Raw genomic sequence first — 20,276 nt, 5'->3', positions numbered from 1 at the left:
GCTTTGACATAATCCTCTTAAAGCCTCAAATTAAAGTGAAAGGCAAGCATTTATTATGGAATGCTGCTACTTCCTTTTTTTTTTTTTTTTTTTTTAGTCATTCACATGAAACTGATAGCACAATGTTCGTAGAATTGAATGGAACACTGCCCTGAGTTATTAGTTGTAATAAGTACCTGGTAACTACTCCAGAGTTTGTGTATTGTGATGAAGTTTAGCGTAGTGTAGTGCAGTGGTGTCTGTCAGTGACCCTTCACTGAATGATAAATCAGGAAAATTTTCATATTTAAGAACTGTACTACGTTGGATGGTAGCCATAAAACGTATAACTGGACAGCAATGCTTGGTTAAAACTAATTCGTTTGTATTTTGCATTGCTGGTGTAGTACGCTGTGGTAGGGTAGGCAGAAATTCACTGCCACAGGGCTGTGTTGTGGTGTACCGGGAATGTTTGTAAGAAACTTCAGGAGGTTATCCTTGGGTTAGTTTTGAGTAATTAATGCAATATCAGCATGGGTCCAGTTCTCAATCGTTGTGGAGGTACAGCTAATAAGGTCATCAGTAACTGTAGCTCCGCAACGACTGAGGGTTGAGCTTATGGTGACATTGGCCAACTCATGTTACCCTTACTGTTAATCATGTTTTCTTGCTTTTTGTGTGTGTGTTTTTGTTTTATTGTGGCAGGTAATTCGCCCCTTCAGAATTAATCGATTCCGACCAAATTTGGACACAATGACCATCCTATGACCTGGTTGTCTCTGCATGGTTTTGGCTGCAAGGCAACTATTCGTTGCCTAGCAACGGCCGAAAAGCAACTTTTTTCGTACTTTTCACGTTATGAACTACAGAGACATTAGTAATGGACGTAGAAAGCTCTGACTTCTTTAGGCGTAATTTTGAGATCATTCCCTATTGGGAATGTGCCATCCATTTTCCTCTCTCTCCTATAGTTTTCGAGTGGCAACCCTATGAAGATTGGCCACTGCGTCCCTAACAACTAGTACCGGTTTTCAAAAATGCCCCCCTACTTACCCAGCAGCTTGATGGAATTGAATGAAACTTTGTATGCTTATAGTCATTGAGCAGTACTACAACGTTCTATTGTACACCTATGTGCAACATTGGCCAGGTCAGGGGTCAAAGGTCATCAGAAGTGAAAACGGCGAAAACAGCTAAAATCACGACTATGCTCTTGCGAAATGCTAAGACTCCGAAGATTATTAAGCCAGGGCCATGATTCTTGGTGGAATGTTGCACTGGAGCACCTCATTACAAAAATGATATGTAGTGTCGAAACTCACTTCCAGCCACTTGCAGCGCCACCTAGACGTTGTACCTCTGGTGGGCCATTCCACAAATTTCAAGTCTCCTAGCTCCACAGTGGGTGGATGGAATGGAATGAAACTTCGCATGTTTATAGACGTTAATGAGTACAAATATGCTTCGTACATGCATGACCTACATCAGCCAGGTCAGGGGTCATCATGTGCAGAAAATATGAAAAGTTCTAAAACTACTACCTTACTCATGCGAAATGCTAAAGCTTTGAAGATTATTAAGCCAAGGTCATGATTCCTGGGTGGAATGTTCCACTGAATTACTTCCATATAGCAATGACTTTTAGTGTCGAAACTCATTCAAGTCGCTGGCAGAGCCACCTTAATCTGTACCTCGGGTGGGCCATTCCTCGACTTTCAAGTCATCTAGCTCCACGGAGGGTGGATGAAATCGAATGAAACTTCGCATCCTTATAGATGTTAATGAGTACTGCTTGATCAGTTTAGAGCTGGCCATCGTCGCCTACCGGCTTGTACACTTTCATCTTAGCTCAAAATTAACTTAAAAAGTAATCACCTGCAGTGTGCCGCATCTCTTCCAGGTCATCCAGTATTGTGTGGTGAATAATCAAGCTGAGAGTCTGTGTGCTTCTCACCGACATTCACAAATACCCATGCTTGTCATGACATTATAAAGACGTGCTGTTGAGTCAGGACAATGGGTAGGTCGCATTCCAGGTGGCATACGGTATCTCCTACTATTTCTGCCTCGATGATTCATACTCAGTATTTCACCATTTTATCCTCTTGTATATTACTGAAGCAAACTATCCCGACACTCAAAAAACGTAAATAACATAAAATGGATCATAAAAGTGTAATATGTCGCATATGTTTTTTTTTTTTTGTTTTTTTTTTAATATGTGTCCGATTCTGGGCAAAGGCTTCAGGGCCTATATCTCGGGGGCAGTAGCCTATCCCAAGCCCAGTAGTCCTACACCTCCACATGTCACCACTTCGGCGCTAACACCCACCATTCATATTGAATACATGCTAGGGTTGTCTCATACAGGACTGGTGTATTGGTATTAGCAGGGGTACTTTTATGACATGTCGGCGGGTCATCTGGTAGATCAGGAAAGTCTGCCTTTTATGAAATTCAAATCCTTAAACTGTTCCCTGCCCCAGCCGGGATTCGATAGATAGATAGATAGGCAGTTAAAGAAGATTCAGCATGAAATGTCCCATCCAACCGGAATATTGCCATAAGGGTAGTATTAAAGGTGTTCTTATAGGAAGACTCGATAGCAACATTTACCAAGCGATTTATTTTCCAAATTATACCTTTGCATCCTCTTCTTCAGTACTGAGGAGAAATAGCGGTATTGTAGCCGAAAGCATAACTTGCCTCTAAAGCGACAGGTCTCAAGTTTGATTCCCTATCCGACTGCGGGACTTCAGTCAGGGTCTCCCTTGTCACAGTCTGTTTGTACATAGAAATGAAAAAAAAAAAAGATCCCTGATGCAAATCGACTTGGCTGCAAGCATTCTGAGAGAAGAATCTGCAGACTCCTATCACACACAAATACACGACACAAATTATCTCACATGCACCTACTTGTCTCCAACACAACCCTTCTCAACTCTACCTGAGCCATCGCGGAAAGATCTCCTTGATAAAACCCTCCGAAATGAAGAGGTTCAGTCCCATGGTGAATAATAAAGCCCCGCCCCCCCCCCTCCCACACACACACAGGTTAAGGTAAATTATGTCGATATAAGAAATATGTACATAATAAACAATAATACCAAGTTACAGCAGGGATAATAAATCAGTAAACAATGCGTGCTACAATATTTCTTATGTTACCTAGAAGACGGTCTAATGTGCCGAGGATTTTTTATTGCAACGGAATATTCAAACTATCCATATCGCTGACGTACTTATTTCATATTATTTTTAGTACCACCGGAGGCTTTTGTTCAGCATAGGAGTCGTATTCTAGATGGCATTGGAAAACTTCAAAGCACCTCTCCCTTGATAATTTATATAGCATTTAACACCCTGACTTTTGCTTGCATGTTGTATGTATCCCCTTAATACAGAAATAGTTTGCATGAACAGCCACATGGTTTCCTATAAGCCAGGAAACCATTTACAACGCTGGGTGGTAACCATATAACTAAATTAAGCCCCGTGTTCAAGTGTGCTAAGTTCTTCAGTCAGACGGATCCTTTAAGGGTTTACATCTGAGGGTAAGTTGGGATTTATTGCCCTCATAATACCACTCAGGGACCGATGGGACTGGTTACCTAAAATGCATGATGAAGGATTTCTGGATAGGTATAATTTTGTTCTTCATCGTTGGCCACACAAGCCATAGGCCGGTCAATCCGTTTCCTAAGACCTAGTTATCTCTGGTTTATGTCACACTGAAAGATGAGCACAAACCACCTCACGCTGCCTGCTTGGATACTGCTTACCCATCGCATTCTTGGGGATGAGGACTATCATACAGTTCTGTGTATTGCTCACAGTAAGGCTGTTTTTATGGCATGTTGGAGGGCTTATGGAAGAGTACTGAAGCTATAGTAGGTTTGTGTTTACCTGACAGAACTGGGGCCACTCCCACAGCTTGAATAGTTTATGGGGGGGTGCATGAAATTCAGTGAGTCCTGGTTTTGACATGGGAATGAGTCTCCTTGATTACTAGTTAAATAAACCGTCCAGTCATTAGCGAAGCTGATACGGGTTAGGTATCTTCAAGTTAGAACAAACGTGTTACAGTTGCAACAAACCGAATTACAGCAATAGTCCTCTGGTGTCACAGTATTTCGTACCAGCAATATCAGGATGAACAATAGACATGGGAAGATTCTGTGTTCTCCCTGCCTTGTCCTTCCTGGAAAATACAAATGTAAGCTGCGACAGGGAACTTTTGGCAAGTTTTTGAACCCGGGTCCAATTCTCAGACCACTCATCCCCCTCTTTCCTTCATATCTCTTCAGGGTAAAGACAGAGAGGTTTGGAGGAAGGTAGGAATGACACAGGATACAGATGATGAACGTCGAACACTGGCAGTCTATATATTATGTATATATAAAAGAGCCGCATTGTTTGTTTTTCCTTCAGTCACGCTAAAACCAAGAGCCAGAGACCCCCAGACCCATATATATTCTAAATCAGGGTGACCCAAGGATGATTTTAGGGGAGATCAAAATTCTGACCTGGGTCATTTGAGGTCACCGGTAGTGTTCGCTTTTTTTTTGGCCCGGGCAACGCCGGGTACCCCTGCAGCCCAATTTTTGGCATGGAGACTCACATGACCTCCGGTTCGGACATAGGCTATGTGAGGTTGACCTCCGAGGTCATTTGAGGCCACAGGTCGGAGGTCATTTAAGGTCACCGGTAATAGCAAACAAGTACGCACAAGTACTGTGTGTTAGTCTGCAAAAGCTGAAATATCTGGACTTCATATAATCCCTCTTCAAAAGCATAAGAGGTACATGGTCTTTCCGGAGTAGAAAGGTTGAACTAGAACAAACAGGATTAGTGTTCGCCTTTTTTTTTTTTTTTCCTGGGCAACGCCGGGGACCCCTGCTAAAAGACAATAATATGATGCAGGTTTCGTTATTTGACTGTCGCTGCCTGCTGTTATTTTGTGAACGTTCATCCCTAAAATAAGTGGCAGTCAGTAGGGCTTCAACGCAGGTCAAGAGTATCCCCTAAGCATGAGACCAGTATCAGACCGACCGTGCCATCGAGTTACCTATTATTCATTTACTTCTTGGCCTCTCTCCTCTTCATATAACCTCAATTCCCTCATCTATGCAGGTACCGCACACTTATCTCTCTGTCTTCTCTTCCCTTAATTTAGTCCTTCACTTCAATTATAATCCACGCCCCCTCTCTTCTCCACTCCACCCAAACCTCTACTTCTCCTCTCATCCTAAGCACTGCCCCTCCCACACATACTCACATATACAAACACGCAAACACACACACAAACACGCTAACACAAACGCAACACACACACATAACAAACACAAACACAACAAATACAAACACAAAAAAAACAAGCACACACACACACACACACACACACATACACACATACACACACCTCAGCTTCGGGATCACCTTGTCCTCCACTCACGTGATATAAGAACCTGGATTAATGGAACCTAATCTTCAACAAACCTGTGTAAAATTAATCTGTGTGTATGTGTGTGTGTGTGTGTGTGTGTGTGTGTGTGTGTGTGTGTGTGTGTGTGTGTGTGTGTGTGTGTGTGTGTGTGTGTGTGTGTGTGTGTGTGTGTGTGTGTGTGTGTGTGTAAGTCAGCTTGACTTGTTGACTGTAAGAGGTTATTTTAGCCATGGGTCATGTTAGGTACTGACGTGACTGGATCATCCGTAAGATTACGTGCTGTGTAACACAAAGCTCGTTCTGTGTGCAGTCAGAGTTTAAGGGGAGTGTGTTGTGTTTAGTGATTACCAGCGTGATAAATTAATTGTTTTCTCTAGATCTGTGTTGTGTGCAGAGTTCAGGGGTAGTGTGTAGTGTTGAGTCATTACAAGTGTGATGAATTAATTTTTGTCTCGTGCACTGCACTGACTCTCTGAACCACGTCACGGTCCCAAAACCTTTATATATGCCCACTAAGATGTTTTTTCTATATCCTTCTCAGCAAGTTATATTGCTTCTTAGGCCTTGATACAGTATCTCCTTACCTGTAGGTACACAAACAGACTGCAAAAATATCATTAAAGAACGTGTCATTTGAGGAAATAAACTGGTTAGAAAGAGATGCTGATGAGCCTCATAACTTCTATGGTCTTCGGACATGTTGATGGTGTGTCTTGATGTCACAGAGCCGTGAAATTTAACAGAGAATTATTATAGTCCGTCCATCTCTCAATCTATCTATCTTTCTATCAGTCAAACGCCTTGATCACAGAGGTGGTGGCCACAAACAAAACGCCACTGTCGTTATGTCCTCCGTCATCAGACTGTCTTCTCTCCAGCTCAACCCACCTTCCACGCCACCCCTCCACCTCATCCTCATTCCCTCCACCGCACTTACATAGTCTCCCAGTCAGTCTCTCTTTCTCGATTCTCTCCACATGGCCAAGCCGACATAACTGAAAATGATTATTCAAAAATGCAATAGCTCTGGCCTGATTTGACCCTCTTCAGGTAAACACATTTTCAGCTATGTATACGGCAATTCTTTCACAGTTTATTGCTATTTCATATTTTTTCATACTTTAGGTTTTTCTTTACCGGCAAGGCGTCCACATAAGGATCCTGCTATTCTTTTGAAGACAAAAAGTAAACAAAATTGCCTACACTGATGCTTACTTGAAGAAACAGATGTGTTACTTAATGTTGGTTATGTTAAACAATGAAATATCGTTTAAACTTTCTCTCTCTCTCTCTCTCTCTCTCTGACACACATACACACACACACACACACACACAGGGATTCAATCTAGGCGGACGTGTGACACCGGAGCTCCGTACCAAATCATCACGGCCAGTGGCATTACCTAAATAGTATCTTTGTATGAGTCAAGCTCAGTACCAGGTTAGACTAAATGACTGTTCATTATAAAAAGGAAAAAAATAATAAGTTTAAACAAGACTTGTAAAAACAGGAAATAGAACCAAGACGAAAGAATACGCTGAGTCATCTCTGAGGTTTGTTTAGACTACAACAACACGGAGATTGTAAGTACATGCTTTGCACTTTAAGTATTGCAAAATGGATACATACTTCAGTAAAACAAATTTGGAAAAGAAAAGGGATAAAGGTAAAAAGCAAAATGATGATTTCTACCAAGAACTGGTTGAAGTAGAGACCCACAATAGACTGGTTGAACATGTAAAGAAACTAGAAATGGCTTTCAAAAATGAAATTGATGAAATAAAGAAGCAGATGCACTTGCAAAAGGAAGAAATAGAAAAACTAAGAAGGGAGGCCAATAAGAAAGACACAACCATCAGTGAACTAACAGTGGAACTGAGTACACTTAGAAAGAAAATGAGTGAAATGGCAAGTACAGTAGTCAATCACGAGAGTGTTATGGAAGAGTTCAAAAATGACACAGAGACAATTAGGCAAGTTAGCAGTCTTACTGACCAGAGCAGTGATATTGAGGAGAAGATAACACAAGTGAATGAAGCTGTGCAAAGCTACAAAAATGATGTAGAAACCACGTATGCTGAAATAGTGAAAGTAAAGAAAGACTTAGAAACAAGGGTGGAGGAAAAAAGCATTAAAAAGGAGGTGAAAAGAATAATCCAAAACAATCCAAAGTTAGTCAGAGATTCAGTAGAGATAAACAAATCAATAGTAATCACTGGTATAGAAGAGGAAGAAGTTAAAAACAAGATCACAAGAGACAAAAAGGAGATGGCAAATGCAATGAGTTTACTGAAAGAAGTATCAGAGGAAATCTGGAGTAAAGACATAGAGGAACACAAAAGGTTAGGGAAATACGAGAAAAGCAAGACAAGACCTCTGAAGGTGACTTTCCAGAGTGTAAACACTGTGGAAGAGATACTAAAAAATGCAAAGAATCTTAAGGAAAAAGAGGAGTTCAAAAATGTATGGATAAAAAGATGCCTAACACAAGAGGAACTGGAATTACTGAAAGAGAAAAGGGAGGAAGCAAAAACAAAAAATGAGGGAAGATCAGAAGAGGAGAAGAAGAAATTTTTTTACAAAGTAATAGGATTGCAGGTACGAAAGTGGTACACAAACAAGATGGAAGAAAAAGGAGGAAGGTAGTAGAACCATGTCATGACAAGTATATAAACAAGATGATAAAGTTGATGTACTCAAATGTGGATGGAATGGTATCTAAATTAATAGAGATGAATGATTATGTCAGAGAAAATGAACCACAAATAATATGCCTAACTGAAACAAAATTAATACCAAGGATATCAAATGACATACTAAACTTAGAGGAATACAATATATGGAGAAGAGACAGATATTTAAAAAAAGGAGGAGGAATTATAATATTAACTAAGAAAAATCTAAAAGTCAAGGAAATAAAACTAGATATACCATCACAAGTAGAACTGATTGCAGTAGAGATCGACACATCTGAAGATAAAGTAATTGTAGCCAATTTGTACATGCCACCCAGATCAAACATATGGGAAAGAGACGAATATGAGGACTTGGCAGAGAGTACAGTTCAGAGTGTAAGATCATTGCTACATAAAATGGAAGAGAAATCGGAAAGAATTATACTAACTGGGGACTTCAATACAAATATAAATTGGAATACTCTAGATATAAATAGCCAAGAAAGCTGTTGGGACCAAAAGCTCCTGGATCTCGTACAAGAGTTTTTCTTAACGCAACATGTGAGGGAAACCACCAGAAAAAGAGGACTTGATGTACCTTCAGTGCTAGATCTAATATTTACAAGGCAAGAAAATGATATTGACAGTTTAATATATCACCCTCCACTCGGCAAAAGCGATCATGCAGTACTAAATTATAACTTCAGGATAGCATATGACATAGTAAACAGCAATGATAGTTACAAAAAGAGCCTAAACTATAAAAAGGGAAATTATCAAGACCTAAAGAAGTATTTCTTAGAAGTTGATTGGGAAAATGAGCTTAGAGGAGAAGATTTAAATGCTGTATATAAAAAATTTTGTGAATTTTATGAAATAGGAGTCCAGAAGTACATCCCACAGCACAAAGAAGCAGATAAGAAAATACAGAAATGGTTCAATACAGAATGTAAAAAATCAAAAGAAAGAAGAGATTTGTTGTGGAATAGATACAGAAGACACAATAGTGAAAGGGCGTATAATAATTACAAACAGGCAAGAAACGGCTATACAAGAATAAGGAGGGAAGCCCAAAAACAGTTTGAGGAGGATATAATAAATAAAAGTAGTGATCAACCAAAGCTGTTTTACAGCTACATCAGAAGCAAAACTAAAGTAAAAGATATAATACAATCCATTACAGACGAGGGAATCACTTATATACAAGAGAAAGATATTTGTGAAGCACTAAATAAGAATTTCCAATTAGTTTTTACAGAAGAAAAAAATTTTGAGGGGGACTATGTGGAACACGCATGTCCACACATACTACCAGATATACAAATAGCAGAAAAAGTAATACAGGAGGAGTTAAGTAGATTAGACAGAGGAAAAGCAAGTGGTCCTGATGAAATTTCATGTTGGGTATTACGAGAATGTGCAAAGGAGTTATGTAAACCATTATTTTTAATTTTCAAGAAATCCTTGAGTCAAGGTAAACTACCTGATATTTGGAAAAAAGCAAATATTGTCCCCTTATTCAAGAAAGGAAATAGACAAAATCCACTCAACTACCGACCAGTATCACTGACCAGTGTTGTAAGCAAGGTATTAGAAAAACTTATAAGAAAAGCTTGGGTAAATCATCTAGAAGAACACAGTATGATAACAGAAAGACAGTTTGGTTTCAGAAAAGGAAAATCATGTATTACTAATCTGTTGAGCTACTATGACAGAGTAACAAACACAATACAGGAAAGAGAAGGATGGGTGGACAGTATCTATTTAGATTTCAAGAAAGCTTTTGACACAGTACCACACCAAAGACTTTTATGGAAACTGTACCATCAAGGAGGAATTCGAGGCAAACTGTTTTGTTGGATGCAAGACTTTCTCATAAAAAGAGAAATGAGGACAGCACTAAGAGGAAACTACTTATCATGGAAAGAAGTGACTAGTGGAGTACCACAGGGTTCAGTGCTGGCACCAATCATGTTTTTAGTGCATATAAATGATATTAACAGTAACACTGGAAATGAGAGCTATCTGAATATGTTTGTAGATGATGCAAAAATACAAAGGAGAATTACTAACACAGACTCTTGTAAAGAGCTACAAGAAGAATTAAATAAACTTCATGAATGGAGTAATACATGGCAAATGGAATTCAATGTGGACAAGTGTCATGTAATCAAGTTTGGTAAAAGTGGAAAAAGACCTGATTGGGATTATAAGTTAGGAAATAAAACCCTATACACATCAGAAAGAGAGAAGGACCTAGGTGTGATTATCAATAACAGACTATCTCCGGCTGACCACATCAGCGAGAAGGTACGGAACATGTATACACTGCTTGCAGATATGAGAATAGCATTCACATACATAAATGAAGACATGCTAAGAAGGATAATAACATCATTCATTAGACCAACCCTGGAATATGTATCAGTAGTCTGGAGTCCTCATCTCAAAAAGCACGTAGACAAGATTGAAAAAGTTCAAAGGGCCGCTACAAGATGGATACCAAGCTTAAGGGACCTAAGCTACGAAGAAAGACTAAATAAACTGAATCTACCAACACTACAGGAGAGAAGGAAAAGAGGTGACATGATAATGCTGTATAAATGCATATCAGGGAAGGAGAAAATAGACATAAATGATTACTTAACATATGGAGAAGCATCAGCAAGAGGACACTGCAAAAAATTGCATAAGAAGAGAGGTGATAAAGACGTAAGGAAATTCAGTTTCCCAAACAGAGCAATTGATCAATGGAATGCACTACCGAATGAAATAGTGTGTGCCAAAACAATTCACAAATTTAAGGATATGTACGATAAATATGGTTTAAGACACGGGACAGTACGAGCTTGACTCATTCCTGTAAAGATACAATTAGGTAAGAACAATTAGGTAAGAACATTCACATACACACACAGATAACATACACACACACACACACACACACACACACACACACACACACACACACACACACACACACACACACATGCACGTTCTAAATGACGAAATGAATTTGACCACAAATTATTAGTGATATAAAGACAACACACGCGACAAAATCATTACTGTTTTCTTTGATGCAACTACTGTTTCTTTAATACTGACATGGTTTGCATTAATGTCATAGTTTGGAATATAAATGGGTAAAATAAAAGGTGAGTAAGCGGCTTCATTTATATGTACCAGGAAGATCAAGCGTGACTCCCACACATCATTACTCTCAGACTGTAATACATCCACAGCTTTTACTGGATGGCTATTTTTCCTTTCAATACATGTAACTTTATCCACCTAAGTTCAAATGTTCAATTTTGAACCCTTTGAACACAACAATTTTCCTCAGTTGAAGAAAATCGCCTTGAGGTGGCCTCAGTAAAAAAGAATTAATGAGTCCATAGAAGGCAAAAGAATTAATATAAAGTTATTAATTACCTTTCCAGTGCCAAACGTTTGATTCCAGGGTCCATTCAGGATGCCACAACAACAACTTGGTGCAAACGCCACTACGAGGATGTATTAATTATTTCATCTTTGTTACCTACACAGGATTTTCGTCGTCTTAGGATTTTTTTTTTCAAAATTATAGGTGTTCTGTACATAACGTTCATTAACTCCTTCACTACGACAGGTGTATATACACAGCCTTCATTAACTCCTTCACTATGACAGGTGTATATACATAGCCTTCATTAACTTCTTCACTACGACAGGCCACCTTCCAATAAGATGAATGAAATCGTCTGGAGATAACAAGAATAAAGCATAAGAAGGCGATATGGTGCTGAGGGGTTGATTGTCTTTATCATAACCCAGCCCAGTCTTTTCCGCCATTAAAGGCTGACCCTCATCATATGCGTCAGGACATCCACCCATTCAGTACCAGGACGGCCTTTATATTTTACCTTGACAAAGTCCACGCCATTTTAGTCATTTTAACTTACATCCATCTGGGTGAAAGGGCTAATTGACTACCTCATTCTTGAGCTTACTCGCTTCTTTCTCCTGTATCTTGGTTTCAGTACACTCTCATTGTTATTAAATTCATTACAGATGACTCAGACGCCAGCTGCACTCCTCTTATCCCATGACTTATTGTCTAATTATATTCCTTCCTCCACCAGATAGTTTTATTAAAAGTTGTAAAGATTTAATAAAGGGGATTTGCAACACCTGCGGTTCGAAAAATGTATCCTGAGATAATAAAATCGTGTGATGGTAGTAAGTATTAAATGTGAAAAGTACGGTGTTGTAGTGTATAGGTTAACCACAGCCACGGGGCTTGAAGGTAACCAGGGTGAAATATCAAACTACATCCTTGGGGTGAAGAAGTTTTAATAACATCCAAAATAGCTACCGTACCTGTGAGATGGGGGGGGTGCCTATTTTAGATGACATAGGAGGCTTCGTAGCACCTCTTCCTTGGCGATTTGTTTTGCATGTTTCACTTTAATATTCTCTTCTACGTCATTTGCATGGTTTTAATATCGACATAGTTTGCATCAGTAACACACAAGACGATAACTAAGGAAAGTTGGTACGATGTCTCCACTTATTTATAATACAATCCATAGTAGAGACAAGCGCGATCCAGCTCAGGAGAAAATAGTTACGCACGTGCGGCAGAATATAGCAAAGGATAAACATGGAGCAGGTGGTGGCCCTCTCCATCGTTACCCTGACACAAATGTATGGATAAAGGAGCTTCTTGGCTGTGAACGTGCCAGTCTGTGTGGAGAGTGTGAAAGAGGCGAGGAGGACGAGGAAAGAAAAACTTTGAAAATATAGTAAAATGAACAAGAGAAGGAGACTGGAAGAGTGTGAACGGAAAGAAAAAATTCGAAAAGTAATTAATATCAGGAAGCAGAAAAGTTTCAGAAGGCGGAGGGCGAGCAGAGCGACTTGAATGAAATAAATATAAGCAAACAAATTAGTCTGAGATGGTAGGTAGAGGACGGAAAGGAAAGAAAATAGAATAAATACGGGCAAGTAAGAGGGTGGAAAGGAGGAGAGAGCTTGAACATGTGGGGAGGAGGAGGGAGTTTGCGAATGTTGAAAGCTGGAAAGATCCAGGAAAGCAGAATGAATATGATCAACCATATCTGGTTAAAAATGACAAAGATACGCCAGCTAATAAAGATGAAAAAAGAGCGGTGAATAAAATGAATTAGATGCAAGACAATATTTTCGATTGGAGTTGGCCTAAAAATGACATTACTCCTTCTTCAATATTGAAGTGTAACAATAAATTAACACTAGACTATGATACGAAAGAAAAAATGCTATGAAAAGAATGAAAAGCCGTAGCATCATCTTTTTATAACACAGAGGTGCGTGAAATAAGCTGCAAAAGGACAAACAGTTTGGCCAGATTACTTTGGAAAAACTACACCTTTCATATTGTGATATCTGAAATGCGTGGCATACAACGTAGTGCCTCCGAAAAGGAAGCTAGTGAGGAACAGCATAGTGCCCCTGAAAATGAGACGAGTGGCGTACAGCCCAGTGCCCCCAGGAACGTACCGACACCCCCACCTGGTCTCCATGGGGTAGCCGCAACCAGACGACGCCATACCGCGCAACAATGGCATACGTCAGCCTGGGCCATGCGCCCCTATAACAGTCAGCCGTCGCACCGTCACCGTAGCTGAAGGACACTACCTTCAGGGAGTGGGATTGCCAGATCAGCTAAGGGTGGAACTGCTCACATAGCTCCAGACAGTGCCCCTCAGGAGACGACCTACTGCCACTCCCGCCCTCGCCAGACGGCCTATTGCCGCTCCGAAGGTGCCTCTCCAGAGTCGGCCTATTGCTGCTCCTGCCTCCTGCAGAAGGAGATGGCCTACTGTCGCTTCCGCCTTCGCCAGACGGCCTATTGCTGCTCCAACGGTGTTGCCCTAGAGTAGGCCTATTGCCACTCCTCCCTCCGGCAGAAGGGGATGGCCTACTGCCGCTCCCGCCTTTGTCGGACGGCCAATTGCCACTCCGAAGGTGTTGCCCCTGAGTCAGCCTATTGCCGCTCCTCCTCCCGGCAGAAGGAGACGACCTACTGCCGCTCCCGCCTTCGTCAGACGGCCGATTGCCACTCCGAGGGTGTTGCTCCAGAGACGGCCTACTGCCGCTCCTCCCTCCTGCAGAAGGAGACGGCCTACTGCTGCTCCCACCTTCGTCAGACGGCCAGTTGCCGCTCTGAAGGTGCGCAGAGGCACGCTGATTCCCCCACTCAGGCCACAGCCAATTGCCAGGCCTTGGCGCCTGATAGTTGCGCCCTGGCTGGGCAGCCACGGCTAATTGCCGGGCGCCACAGCCAAAAGGAGGTGATGAGTGAGTCATCGCCCCAGCAGGAGACAAGAGCCCGGACCTCCCGTACCAGAGTGCCCCAGCCAGGCCTTACGGTCTCCCCTGGCCTCCGCTCCCTACGCCTGGCTCTGAAGAAGACTCGCCTGACGGACCCTAGTTCAGGTCGGTGCCGCAGCCCCTCCCTGATGGCACCCATCGACTCTGGGGACCGCAGTCCTCAGCCACTCCAGACCCTTCCCAGGACACCCGGGCGTGATCTCCCCACACCCACGAGGCGGCGTAAGACTTCCACCTCCGGCTGAGACCTGAGCCAGAGATTTCTGGATCTGTTCGGCCCCAGTCCTGAGGGCCACACCCCTGAGCCTAGCCCGGAGACTGCGGGCCCCTTCGCCACCTGCAGCCCTGGACGTGAGAGGACGCCCCTGCGAGTTGTCCCGTGCCCTCTCGGCACGCACCCCCCTTGGCGGTGCCCCTATCCCAGCCGAGTTGTCGCCGGCGTGTCTCCCCGCCGCCCCCTGCGGTTAGTGACTCATGATAAGTGTGGTGTTGCCCCAGAATTAGTAAATTGATTTAGGTTAAGTGTGACATTCCCCAAACTAGTGTAAAAATAATACAGTGACTAAATGTGTGTTGAATATCGGGGCAAGTGAAATCAAGGGTGGATGAGTAAAGGACGAGTGCAGAAACTAAGTTCTGGTGAATCAGACTCACGAGTGACGCCCCTGCAGAAAACTAGTAAGACTATTCCTCCCGAGAAATCCTCTGTTGCAAGATACTCCAATATCTTCGGTTATAGGAAAATAGTAAAGAAAGTGTTAATAATATTTCCCCACGTGTATTACCAGTGAATTCCCAATGTCATTCCCTCTCTCCAGTAACTAGCATGAACGTAAACAAGAAATAGAATCAATTGTCAAAACCCTTTTGCTATCAGGAAATATTAAATTCAAATTAATAATACTTACTCCTCCCCAGTATTACTATAACTCTGTTCTGACTAGCTGCCAGTCACTCCCCTCGCCGTCCCCCCCCCTCCCTGTGAGCCTCACTCCCCGCGCCCCATGTGCTCCTACATTCCCTGTAAACCTGTACACTAGAATTAATTGTGTTGGCATCAGTATCAGTTAAGCAAGTATCCTGCGAGATACTAATATCCTAGTTAAGGTTTTATTTCTTTGCTATATATTGTGTTGTAATATCTGCTGTCTTTGTCCTGTGTCTGACTGTGGTAATATACGTGTAAAGGTTATTGCCTGGAGTTTTTGTGTCCTGCCTCTCTTTATTGCACTAAGCCCCAGTCTCGAAAGAGGACCCCGCTACATGTTAGGTGTTCTAGAGCAGAGAAGTCGAGCTTTTTACACCTAGCATTACAATATCAACAGAGGTTTACACATACATTACAATTCCTGTTCATTTTATAATGCGCTAGTTGGAGGCCAATGCACAATGTTGATATGCTGGCCTTTCATAAGCTATACAAAAAAATAAAATTCCCAAATCAAGAAAATGTATTTAGAGAGAACAATACCCGAACCCATCAACGGGTCTGAGCACCGATTTTTTTCTTTGCTGTGTCATTTAGACCTTAAATAAATTGCTGTCTGAATCGAATTACTTCAATATTGCCTGATCTTTAACACTGCCACCAGTGTCGATTCAAGTAAGATCAAAGCTGCTTAAGTTATCTTTGCCCAGTGAATTAAATTCTGACTTTACCTTCTCGTTTTGATCATTGGCTGACTGTTTTCAGACTCAGAACTCTTTATCTCGTTTCAACTTGACCTCTTCCACAATGTTTAGTTTACACTGGATAGAAACTTTTAGTTCACCAGGGTATGTGACTTTGACCTTTGACCTATTGTTCTCAAAAACAGTAAATCAGCCTCTTGTGTGATGCTCAACTCATCTTCCAAGTCTGATGCAAATCAGATCTAAACGCTGTTAGTTGTTGTAGCGGACAATCAAATTCTTGACGTTGTCGTGACACTCCTTTATTATCACTGCCCAGCTCGTACAATTGACACACAAGTCTACACTGCTTGACGACTGGAGGTCGTCTGACTGCCTCGATCTCGCTGGCCATCCCTCCTCACCTCCCTCTAACTGCACCCCCCCCCAAACCATTGACGTCACAGAGGCATAAACTAGCTGGTCAACACCCTTGCACACACACACCCTCGCACACACACACACACACGCACACACACACACACCATTAACAAATACATAGATAACATGACATTGACAGATACATAGATAACATGACATTACACCCCATCCTGATCTGCAAGATCATAACCAAATCTATGCGGTGGGCACCGTATGCGTGTGCTTCGTCAAAGTACTGCCTCTGGTCCTGTCGTTTTTAGGCTGGACTCATCTGACACTGCCTGCTGGTGCAATTGCAGATGTTGAGCTTGTACATCTATGTACAGTGGGGGATCAATACCAGCCTCATGCACGTCTGGCTGGCTGCCCTGATCCAGTGAGGTGCTGCTGCAGTGCCTCACATCTCTCACGTGCTGTGGAATACCATCAACATCCACCGCCTGCGGAGAGTTGACCATAGTGATGACTCCAGGCGCGACACTGAAGTGCAGCGATCACCACACTTCCTGATCCAAACAGCATCACCCACTGCATACCGCATGCCTTCCTCACCATCAGGCATTGAATCTGTGATGAGCCGTTCCTGGGTAGGTCGTACACAGTCTCGCACCTCGTAGCTGTACACACCATTCGCAGGGGCTTCCGTCACTGATTTTGCATCTCAGGGTGTGATATTATACAGGCGGACTGCTTCAGCGATGGAGCATTGTTTCCTGGCAGCAATCACCTTCACTGTGCGGTGGTTTCGTTCAACGATGCCATTGCCTCTTGGTGCATATGCCGCCCTGAAGTGTAGTAGCACGCCCCAACGTGTGATGAAGGCTGCGAATTGCCGCCCATGGAAGATGGTGTCATTATCGCATAGCAGTTCGACAGGTGCTCCTCGCTCATAGAACACATGCTTTAACTGGCGAATGATGGTGTCTCCATCTGGGTGTCGCAGCTGCCGCCATAAGCAAAATCGGGATGGCCCACAGTCGACGATTGTCAGATAGGCATGACCACTGTGATGGGTGATGTCTATAGCCAAACGGCGCCATGTTCCTGTCACACCCAATGACCCGTGCTGCCATTTCACAGGAGCCGGGTCAATGGCTCGGCACACATCACACCACTTCACAACTTCATGCACCTCAGCCCGTGTCACCAGTCGAGAGATCTCTCGGCGAGCAAAAAACAGTGTGCACCGGATGACAGGATGACCAGCACGTACATGGACATCAGCAATTCTAGGCTCAGCGGTGTCTTGCTTGTCCATTGCTGCTGCACCTTCTACCAGTCTGTCATTCCGCACCCACTCATCTGGGACACGCGTGAGGACATCAGCATGATTTTCTGTAGACTGGACAAGTCTCACAGACAATGTCAGTCCCAACTCACTCACCAATTGGCGAATGATTTCGACTCGGCGGCGAATCAACATCTCTCCGTGAGCCTTCGTTCGAAGTCATGCACGACCACTCAGTGCATCGTCAATCCAACGATGTACTGTGGCAGAGTCTGTCCGTAACTCAATATTCTTCATACCCCAGGCGATTGCCAAGTTCACCCCATGGACTGCTGCGTCCAGCTCTGCCATGTTGATGTGTGAGCTGTCGTCCTGCCGCAGCCAGCATGCGTCTTCAATTACACCACCTTGTGGCATCTCTAAAACAATTCCAGCAGCTAAAGCGCTGGCGTCTGTCCATACGACTGCCCGGTCCCCATACACATGTCAGAGGCCATGACACGGATCGTCCCTGACCAGCCGTGCTGCCACATATTCCATCTGTTGAAGCAGGGAGTCGTCATCCACGATGTTGTCCCAGCCCTGTGTCACTGCATTTGCTCGGCGTTTAATCCATGCAGCTGCTGGCCGGAGCCACCCTCCTACTGACAAGTGCGCGACTAACTGCTCACACCATGCGAACACAGCACGACGCGTCACTCTTGTCGGTGATGGGTCGACTGGGTTGTCACGTGCCCACTTCAACTGGCCATTTGATGACTGCACATGTAACCCTAGCAGTCGTGCCCCATCAGCTGCACGGTTCGGCAGCTTGCATTCCAGGCCGAATGCAGCAAAATGTGCAGCAACATGCTTTGCACTGGCTAGGTCCTCATTCACCAACAGATCGTTAACGTAAGGCAACACTGCACACTCAATATCAGGGTCCTGACCCAAGATGTTCTTAACGACAGCCTTCATGACCAACGGAGCTATGTTGAGGCCAAAGCCAAGGCGTGTCAAACAGTAGCACTGGCCTCGTACCATCACTGTCTGAAACGGCCACAGTTGCTGATCGACATGCACCTACAGATAAGCCTTATGTAGGTCTAGAACAGCCACATTACCTCCGTGTCGGCGCCACTTACACGTCTGATCAGCACATACATCGCTATCAGCAGTAAAGGCAGTTACGTAGTCGTTTAACTCGCAGTAGTCTAGCACTGGCCGTACTTTACTGCCGTTATTCTGATGAACAGCCATGAGTGGCACAAGCCCTCGTGGCGCCCCATGTTGCTGTTCGTAGTAGGGTACCAACCAGCCATTCTTGATCCACGACTCCAGTTCCTGGTCAAACTCCTGGCACATGGATGGGGATATGTTGTACTGTGCCACAGTCTTATGCAGGCAATCAGGTGCTGCTCCATTCGTCCATTTCCATGACACCATCCACGTTCGATGCCTTACATCAAATCATACACTGAAATCAGGCGCATCCACTGCCAGCAGTGTCAGAGTCCATGATGCAGCTCCAAACAACCTCCCAGTGCTACAGAATTGGACTTCTGATGGAGACTTCACTATGACGCTGCCAAGTGCTGTGATGCCAGTGATACCGAGCACAACATCCACACCCAAAGGCGGCTCACGCACCACCAGCACGTGCATCCGGGTGCTCTGGCCATCAGGAGTTTCCACTGTCACACTGCCTGTCCCGGTGCACCAGAAAGAATCTCCACTAATCGTTGTGATGCTGGTCGTCTGCGGGTGCCACTTCATGCAACAAGGGGCATGTACTATTGTGTCTGTGCAACCAGTGTCGACAAGAACTTGGCACTGCCTCCTGTCAACAAGCAGTTGCACCACAGGAAGAGCGCCACTTACTGGCTTCCAAGAGATGACGCTGGTGCTGATGCGGCCCCTCCAACGTTGTTTCCCATCTGAGGACATGCAGCAGCAAAATGTCCTGGCTGGCCACAGGTCCAGCAACGACGAAGGTGACGTGCTCTCCCAGGCAGTTGCGCCAGCATTTGGTCTCGCACTGGTGCTGAAGTCCCAGCAGCAGCCACACGATCATCACTAAGCATGGTGCGAGCCCGTGCCAGCACACTGTTTAAATCCAGTCCCTCAGCTCTTGACCCAGCATGAATAGCACGACGAATATCATCTGGTAGTCCTGCCACGAGTGCACATGCCAGAGTATGGTCAGACACGCCCCCAAACAAAGTGGACAGTCGTCGAAGGTCAGCCAGGAAGACGTCAACCGACTCACTTGCAGTAAAGGCTTCATATGCTGCATATTGGTCTAGGGCGAATGCTGCATGCAGTACTTTCTTCACCTCTGTCAGCGAACAGCAACTGGCATCTGGCAATTGTGACCACACAGCGAATGCCCCGCCTGTCAGTCGTAGTGGCAGAACTGATTCAAGGGCAACTCCACAGAGCTGACACAACATCTCCGCTCGTGTTACCCACTCCACGATGTCCGTGGAACCATCATACTCCGGAATCAGGCGAGCATCAAATGATACTAATGTTGTTGTAGGAAGGTCGGTCTTC

At 43.7% G+C, this 20,276-nt stretch overlaps 1 protein-coding gene across 1 annotated transcript; it reads right to left on the bottom strand.

Moving 5' to 3' along the window:
- Positions 1 to 17,171: 17,171 nt before the first annotated feature.
- Positions 17,172 to 17,933, bottom strand: LOC145402903 (uncharacterized). The gene has a single exon (XM_080274809.1). It carries the CDS (start codon positions 17,931 to 17,933, stop codon positions 17,172 to 17,174), a length of 762 nt encoding a protein of 253 aa, XP_080130935.1.
- Positions 17,934 to 20,276: the final 2,343 nt, after the last annotated feature.

The sequence above is a fragment of the Coenobita brevimanus genome, chromosome 59, assembly GCF_032717465.1.
Source record: "Coenobita brevimanus isolate Jiangsu-jjx chromosome 59, ASM3271746v2, whole genome shotgun sequence".
NCBI classification, from domain to species: domain Eukaryota; kingdom Metazoa; phylum Arthropoda; class Malacostraca; order Decapoda; family Coenobitidae; genus Coenobita; species Coenobita brevimanus.
This window is presented reverse-complemented; position numbering and strand designations above follow the sequence as displayed.

What these genes read in the sequence shown, in the direction of transcription:
- LOC145402903 (XM_080274809.1), bottom strand. Translation starts at nt 17,933, where the DNA reads ATGTTGATTCGCCGCCGAGTCGAAATCATTCGCCAATTGGTGAGTGAG.